Raw genomic sequence first — 9,141 nt, 5'->3', positions numbered from 1 at the left:
GTAATTTGATTCTTAAAATTCATTTGCTCGCGAGCGCCCATGCCTCCCCTCAAATTTTTTTTTCCATAATTAAACTCTTTTTCAATTATTTCAATATCAATTTTTTAATTTTTGATGGTCAGTTAGTGCCTCATAAATATTCATTATTTCATGATATAATTTTTGTAAATAAAACTATGAGTTTAGGAATAGTGATATTGTAGACTGCAGACTTTAATATTTATTTTTAATATAAATTTTTTCATATTTTTTTTTTTATTTCGATTCTTGAAATTCAGTTGTCCGCGGGTGCCCATGCCTCCGTTCACATTTTTTTTTCTTTCATTCGCTTATTGGTTGTTACGTATAATTAATACAATATGATGAAAATCATTGAATGCAAAATACATCTTATCTAAATCTGAGTTGGTTAGCATGTTAGCAATGCTAGACGTTATTATGAAAGATTATAGAATAATTACTGGCCAATTAATCGGAGTAGTATTTTATCTCGAAGTTGAATATTCACAAATTCAATTTCTCTTAAAATGGCACACCCACCCACCAATAATAGTTGATAATTTGTATTGCTGTATATATTTGTTATTTAATTATTTGTATATTCTACATACTTAACCAACAACCAAGCAAATAATTTTAAATTTTGTTTTATGTTACGGCCGAAAGCATTTTAACTAACAAACATTACATCTAACAATGATTTAGGCGACAAATATTTTTATCATATTATATAATATATTGTGTTCTTATATTTTATTTTAATTTTCTCCCACTTTTACCTATGCTTGGCTATACCAAATGCCCAATAAATTTTACTTTACTATTCATATTATATGCTTTATCTTATTATATTCCCGGTAACTAAAATTTGTTCCAAATTATTCAAGGATTGGATGTATGTTTTCTGAAACACGGAGGTTCAGCGAATTCATTTGAGGACACATTTGAATAATTTTTCTACACTGAGAATTTAAAGTTGTGTACCATGTATAGACCTTAGAACTAAAGTTTTAACTGTTACATAGGTAATGTACATTGCGATGAGAATGATGCAGTATACTTGGCTGAAAACCAAGAGACAAAAAAAATTAATGAAACAATTGAAAATTGCTAAATAAGTAATAACATAAATAGAAATTACTATTCATATATTATAAAATAAAACCTACAAACCTTAAAAAAGAGAATGTCATAAGCAACTCTATTATGTCTAATACTGTATGATAAGTAATTCTGGCAATCATAATAGGTATATCCGTATAAAAAGTTGTTGATATAGTCATAGATACAAGATATAGATTACATATGTCTCAAACTGTGACTTATAAAATATACAAAATAAGGCACTCTCCAAAATCAGTATAATAGTGTATGAGTACTTCGAAAACTAGACTTATAATGTTGTAATGAAAGTATGAAATGCCCAGACTCTAGACAACATTTTACTAAAATCACAAGGTATGCAAATTTAAGTGGAAATGTAGCGTGTAGAATGTTGCTTTGTAAAAAAAAAATTGAAGAATCATGAAACACGATACTTGAATATAACCAGGGTAAGGCCTATTCTCGAAAAGTACGACGGATTCGTATACGAATAACTTGAACCGTACAAATTATTAAAAATATAGTTGGTAACTGTCTAAAATGTCTATCTTATCACAGTTTTGACGGGTTTTTAAAATAATTTATTCTATAATTGTATGTCATCACAGCCGATCGGCGTAGTCATGGCACAGAATTTTAGAACAATGGTAATGAATTCTGGGCTCGGAACTTTATGCTCTAAATAATAATGAAATATATGCATAATTATGCACTAAAAAAAAGCTTCAATATGCAGCTATTTTTTAAGTAAACATGTACGTTTATACATATTTTAATAAACCTAAGAAATGAATAGTTATTTTTTAATTATTTACTTCTAAATGATTATTTTTTAATTTTGGTTTGTATATTTTGTTGGTAGAGTTTGCAGAAAAAATTTTCAATTATTCACTATCCTAAGTATAAAAATATAAATCTATCATTTAATACTGCAAATATCAAAGCATATTATTATGCATTGGATCTACTTTCCAAATTCATTGACGTTTCACAATATTTGCAAACAATACCTCAGAACCAATACTGAAAATTTTTCCACCCAACTTAGCTATGAACGTATGTAAGCGAATACTTAAAAATATTTTTAGATATATTAACGTATTTTTCAAATATCGATAACAATTTTAATTACAATGATCATTACTCTGTAAGCGATCGCAGTCGCGAACATTAACACATTGAACACAAATTTATTTTATCAAACAATAGCTAGGTACTAAAATATTAATATAAAGTATAAACTAGCCGTTTATTAGGAAATAATAACAATTACAAAGACATTTATTCTTTAAATAAGAATATTATTTTCTATAAATTTAGAATATCTATTAATTTATATTGAGAAATGGATGATTACAGTAGCAGGAGACAAATGATCTTTTTGAATATTTAATTTAAATAGTATAATATTATAAAATTACCTAACTTTTAGAAAAATTTGTAACCTGTGTTTACAAATATTGATTTTAATTATTTTTAAAACATTATTTTAAATTATATTACTATAATACTATAATGTTATTGGGCTCAGTTATATTTATTATACATTCTTCGAATCCATCCAATATGATGCCTAACATCTGTAAAAACTGTGATTGAATTATTTCTTTCTGGATCCTTAGTACTTGCCAATCCTGTTAAATAATAAGTATTAGAGTGTAAAAAGCATAAGCTTGCGCCGTTATCTCCTTGACCCACTCCTTCTCCTGAAACTATAAAATATATATTAGTATATTAGACACAAATTAATGTTAATCAATAGTCTTACGTCTGTTATTGGGTAGTGACTATAGTGACCATAATACAGATTCAAATAATTTATTAAAGATAAAAAGTTTTACATTCTACGGATATATGAAATATTACATAAAAAACGTGGCTTTTTTTTTTAAACTATAATAATATTTAGTTATGTGCTGCTAAGTCATCCACATACTTTCCACACTACATAAGTATAATTTTTAATAAAAGTAACTATTAGCCGATAAGCTCAATGCATTTCAAACCACAATTATGATCGGTTACTTATTTGAGAATTGTATATAGTGGGATTATGCAATATTAAATAAATCAATTAATACTAAAAAATTGTATGATAAAACCACATCGACCACTTGGTACTGCAGTCTACTATAAATGACCATTAACATTATAATATAATGCAGTACCTATTATACTATTGTTTTAAAAAAGTCTTTTCGACCGTTAACATATGTTTAATGTTTAAATTGTACTTTTGGTAAGTATTACTATTTTGTGAGTCGAAGACAAGTTTTCTTAAAAAAAACTGAATTATGTTTACACCTGAGTCGATAAGGTTTTACAATGAACATGCTTAAAACGATAATGTTATGCCATCGTACCAGACCATAACTTAACAGTGCTGGCCAAGTTACATTTTGGATGTACTATGGATATAATTAGGATACTAGTTGGATTCCGAATTATTTTTGGTGTTTCAATGATTAGGTAGGTACATTATATTGAATACAAATTACGTTAATCTTCGTATTTCAAAATGTCTGCCTTAAAGATTAAATATTTTATAAATTTAAATTAAATTTGTTAAAAATAAATCAATGATTTCATGTTATTAATGATAAAATATCGTATTACCTAATTCAGAACCGGCACAAAACTTATCAACAGTCACATATATCTTAAATCCGTTTGCATACATATTCTGACAAGTTTCACGATCTATGTATGGTAAAGATGCTTCTAATAAAACAGGATTATATTCACCATTTACTTTTCCTCCCCAAAAAACAATCTGTAAAAGTATAAAACAGTTTTATATTTTACAATTTATTAGAGTAAAGGCATAATATTAGTATCTTGTTGTTTATGTGTTGGTGGTGAGATCAACTAATTCAAAGTTCAATAAAGTGTAATAAGTTCAATTTTGAAAATGAATCGAATATGAAATAAGAATAGGTAGTGTTTAATGATTTTACAGAATTTTTTTTTTCAGTGCCAATGCCAATCACCAGCAATGAGAACAAATAAACTTACAAATCACGGAACTCATAAACCAGGTATTACTCCTATTCAGAATGTGCAAAGGAGCAAAGTTAGATCATTTTGTTTACATTACAATTGAAAAATTAGCAAAATTACAGAGCTAAATTTGAAAGTATTATTCAGTTATTTGTTTTATTATGAACGTTCTTCAAAGCAAAGTGATGACGTAATTTAACTTAAAGGGACAAACTCACACAACTTCCTCATTTTTACAGGAATTTACAGGGCAAATTTTAAGTTCTTGAGCTTAATTTGTAATTTATTAAAATATTAACTGTTGGTTTTCATCATTTATACTGAGTTTACCGTTATGAAGCTATCACCAAAATGTAATAACTTGTATAGATAAACTAACCATGATCTCCCACCACTTTATAGAAATTAAACAAGAAGTCTATTGAATTTATATTTTATGTACCTATTTATTAAATCGTATAGTACAAAAAAATTTACCTTTCCTTGATTTCCATTGACTACATTGAATTTACTATTCCAGTCGATACAAACAGGTGCAACACGGTTACTAAATGAAACTCTGTCTTGTAACACAATAATAGATATATCTTCAGCATGAAAACCACTACTCCCAGAATAACCTTCTTTCAGGAGAATAATGTCCACCTGTACAATTGTTTTAAAGTATATTATTATAATTCTTATTATTGTTTTGAATTATTAATAACTTACATTGATTATTTGAGTAAAGTCATTGTCAATAATTGTAAAATTTCTATCATATTTTCCTACAGCAATTTTGTATTCGCCGTCTTCTGTTAATATTCTTTTAGATGACATATCTTCTTTCCAAAAACAGTGAGCCACTAAAAATGTTATTCAATTAATGTTTATTCATTCTTAAATACATTGCACAAGTGTTTTACCAGAAATGACCAAATTTGGAGCAATGATTGATCCTAGACATATCAACTCATATTTGGGTTTTTTTTTATTCACTTTATATATTCCAACATTCCAAGGGGCTGTTCCAACTATTGCAACACCAGTTTTTTCTAATATTACTTGGTTTTTTATATTTACTCTACCACAATCTAAAACAATAGCAGAAGTTCCATATTTAGATTAATATGCTTAACTCTGGCATATATATGGTATAACTTATTACACTAACATATTATAAAAAATATTAAACTTCTTAAATAACTATTATTTTTACCCATGGTCATATTTGTTCTATACTTGTATTGAGAACACGATTCTTTGGTCTCATCTGAACCATCTGAACAATCCTTATGACCATCACAAACCCGCGGCGATTCGATACACAGTCCATTTGAACAATAAAATTTATCCTTAGTATTTCTATAATTGTATTCGAATGTGCAACAAATTTTTAATATAAATTATATAAATATAAACAAATATTTAAGATAATCTAATTCATAGAGACAATTTACATAACATTACTCAGTACAATAAATGTATAGAAGACAAAATACAACTTTATACTTCCTTACTGCCATCAACTAGAAATACCTTTAGTTATAAACGATGGAAAAACGATTGTGTTATAAATTATCATCTTAACTAAGTTAAAAACAAGTCAGTCAAAATAATATTTTAATAAGAAGATAGGTATTTTGTAAGTTTTAAATTTGTATAGAAGTTAAAAAGATTAATATAAAATATATTAAGATAATTGTAAACAATTTGATTAAGAAAAAACAGCAGGAGTTCTGCTTCTCCTAACCTCGGAGAGGTTTGTTCCTAATTTTTTGTTATAAGTAAAGTATATCAATGCGGGGGAGTTGAGAGAGTCAAAAATTATGTAGATATGTAGTTAGTACTAAGACTACCCAATATTAAATATAGATCGTATGGTGTTTGAAGGTGCTTAAAGACTTTAGGGCTCTAATTACCCAAGGCCACAACCACCACGATTTTCACTACTTAAAATAATAAAATAATTATTAAAACTACAGTCACTAACACTGAACAAGATGATAGTACAGCTTGTCGTCTTTCGAGTCTTCTATCACACAAAATGCCAGTTCCTGAAATAATGAATTTAGATGCATTAAATACGTAAACAACGTTTAGTAGATTAAGATATTTATACTTTATAGTATACATTTTAATTTCTAAGCGGAGCGATAATGCATGCATTTTACAGTGATGTGTGTTTTTTATTTTAATTTTCAATTTTTATGTCATTGTACATTATAAATAGTCTAAAGAATGCTTCGATTTTCAACTTCAGTATCTTTGCCGGTGGGAAAATGAATATCGTTGGTGCATTCAGAAGGTCAAAATTTAAAATGCCCAAAATTTTTCAAATGCACCAAGGAAAACGGTTTTCGATCAAATCGATTTTGTTTTTTGGTGTACCTACGTAACTCTTAAAAAATGTACAGTGGACCCATGAAGTTTTCACTGAATGCTGATTTTAGAATTTCCTATATTGGTTAGGTTACGTTATAACATTTTTAAGATATTTCAACTCATGTTGACTCATTTATTTTGCATTTTTACACTGACATTTTCTATTTATATTAATCGAAATATTATTTTCGGAAATTACCTGACATGAGTATATTTCTTAAATTATTTATCATCTACATCATTTTCACAATTGTTGTCATACGATTAACTAATATCAATTTTTTTTGTCAGATTTTTCTGTTGCGCACTGTATATAAAGTATAAACTACATAATATGCATTTTATTTACGTACCTACGTCCAACACATTATGTTTAATAAGTCATAATACTTACTGAATCTTATGAGCATTTAATGTAGGTACAACTATTTTTTTAAAATAAACATGCAGCTGAGTTCAATAAAAAAAATTGTACACATATATCTTAACTCAATATCTACATTAACTAAAAAAAAAGTGTTATTATCATCGGGTAGCCTTTTCTTCACCTTACCAATATTTTGAAATACCTAAAAAGTTTTCTTACTTCACATTATAATAAATACTTATTAGTAACTATGTTATACGATATGATTATTTGTATTGTTTTTTATTTTACCCTTAAGAAGTATCTTTGATTTGGCTCCCTACCTTTTTTTTCAAAAATATGTTAATTACTAAATGTAATTAATAATTTAAAGTTGGAAATTATTTACTAGGGTATTTGATGTCCACCAGACTTAAGATAAAAAAATAAGTTCAATACGATTCTTAAATTTGACACGTCACGTTTTATGGTATCACATTTGTATATTTTACGTCTCCACATGGAGAGTTATATATTTCAATACATCTATTTTTTTACACAGAATTATTTAGTAAATATAAAAAAAAAATCTCACAAGAGCGCAGAAAAAATAAAATCTAAATAATTATTAAAATATTAAAATACGACAATATTATAGGTGGATGATTCGCTATAAAATATATGTATTTTATGTAACTACAAATTAATAAGTTAAATTAAACTATTTGTCATTAGGTTGACGACGTAAAAGTAAAAGCGTATAGTATGAGAACCCCTTGTTCAATAATAATATTTTATACTTTAGGGAGCCAATTCAATGGTAGTCTATTTAATGATGACATAATATTATATAAAAATAAAACATTATCTTTGGAATTCAATAGCGTTACTGTCCCAAAACTATTTTACATAGAATGCGAATGCACATAGTACATACCTTTTTAATTTAAACTAATCAGTTTGAAAAATATTATTATCAAGATTACAAATTACCCACTGTTTTAATTAAATTACTGGTACATAATAATGCATTTAAAATAATATACTTTAGATATATACGTTTATTAAACTTATTGGGTGTATTTAATATCTAAATGTAATGAATATTATATATAATTATATATTGTCATAAAAATATGATTTTTATTTATTATTTTATTGTTAATACTGGAATTACGTACCGAAAATTAACCATGAATATATTATCCAGGAATACGAGTACGTCATCTTCATTGTTTGGTAAGCTGAAATTAATTCAAATATATTTAAAAATATATAAACGTTTACTCATAAGTTATATCAAATTAACAACACTATAGGTACACTAAACAATAGTTCACCGTACATTTTCTAACACGTAAGTATATGCGTGAAGCAAAATATACTGTAATAATAATATCAAATATAATACAAAACCCTGTCAATTTCTGTTGAGAGCTTATTAATTTTAACTTCATAAGAAACGATATGTAATATACGATAATACCAATGCAGCTTTACAACACTATAGACACATAATATTGGGTCTTCTATAATATATACTACTATATTTTAATGTTGATATTATTATGTTCCTCCTACCAACTAATAACAATATAATACTATGTACGATAGCGTCATGATCATTGATCATTGAAGGACAAACTAAGTAGATACATAACTACGTGGTAGTGGTAATGAAAAAAATAAGTTTTACTGGCTTGTTTTGAAAAATATTGTACTGGTCTTACACTCCTTCTACCACATTAAATACAACTTCGCTTTTCGACATTATTATACTAGAATACTGGTTTTCAGATTATTTAGGCGTATATAATAATATGTATTCTAAAAATATTATAAACAACTATTTATACTTAAATTTATAGTAATAATTATATTTTGTTTGTATATTTTATTATAATATCATACCATATTATTATAGGATACAAGGTATAGGGTATCGCCCAAGGTATTCTTAAATATCAAATAGCATGGAGTCTGATGTACATGCAAATTTTGGAATCCATTTATATTCCATTTATACAGAGTAATGATTTCCATTATCCACTATATTGAAAAAATAATTTATGTTATAAGTATATGTACCTGTAATCTGTATTTTATTTAATTCACATAGTTAATTATATCGATTCAAAAGAATAATAATTGGGAATTTGGTATTATACAAGTACTAAAACGTATTTTTCTTTGGTTTACGTGATACGTCACAGGTTATATATTTAGAATTTTTAATACTTTATTCATAAAATATATTATCATTTTCCATTTTTCATTCGTACAGTATCTTATTGTTATGACTACAGCTGGGATTTTGGTGACTTTTG

The 9,141-nt window shown here is 26.5% G+C and overlaps 1 protein-coding gene across 1 annotated transcript; it reads right to left on the bottom strand.

Moving 5' to 3' along the window:
* Window positions 1-2,628: 2,628 nt before the first annotated feature.
* On the bottom strand, window positions 2,629-8,356 carry LOC111028386 (limulus clotting factor C-like). Its single transcript, XM_022307013.1, has 9 exons — window positions 8,160-8,356; window positions 7,996-8,058; window positions 6,077-6,140; window positions 5,303-5,448; window positions 5,010-5,177; window positions 4,816-4,949; window positions 4,582-4,749; window positions 3,721-3,877; window positions 2,629-2,816 (listed from the first exon to the last, which is right to left on the bottom strand). Exons 1-9 carry the CDS (start codon window positions 8,269-8,271, stop codon window positions 2,632-2,634), a joined length of 1,197 nt encoding a protein of 398 aa, XP_022162705.1. The 5' UTR covers window positions 8,272-8,356; the 3' UTR covers window positions 2,629-2,631.
* Window positions 8,357-9,141: the final 785 nt, after the last annotated feature.

This window comes from Myzus persicae, unplaced genomic scaffold (genome assembly GCF_001856785.1).
Source record: "Myzus persicae strain clone G006 unplaced genomic scaffold, MPER_G0061.0, whole genome shotgun sequence".
Taxonomy (NCBI): domain Eukaryota; kingdom Metazoa; phylum Arthropoda; class Insecta; order Hemiptera; family Aphididae; genus Myzus; species Myzus persicae.
Note: the sequence above shows the minus strand (reverse complement) of the source record. Positions and strands in the feature narration are given on the sequence as shown.

Excerpts from the sequence above, each read along its gene's own strand:
- LOC111028386 (XM_022307013.1), bottom strand. The coding sequence starts at position 8,271 with ATGAAGTTAAAATTAATAAGCTCTCAACAGAAATTGACAGGGTTTTGT. Across the intron at positions 6,141-7,995 it reads ATATTCATGGTTAATTTTCG|GAACTGGCATTTTGTGTGAT; the intron begins GTACGTAATTCC and ends TCATTATTTCAG. Across the intron at positions 3,878-4,581 it reads TCAATGGAAATCAAGGAAAG|ATTGTTTTTTGGGGAGGAAA; the intron begins GTAAATTTTTTT and ends ATACTTTTACAG.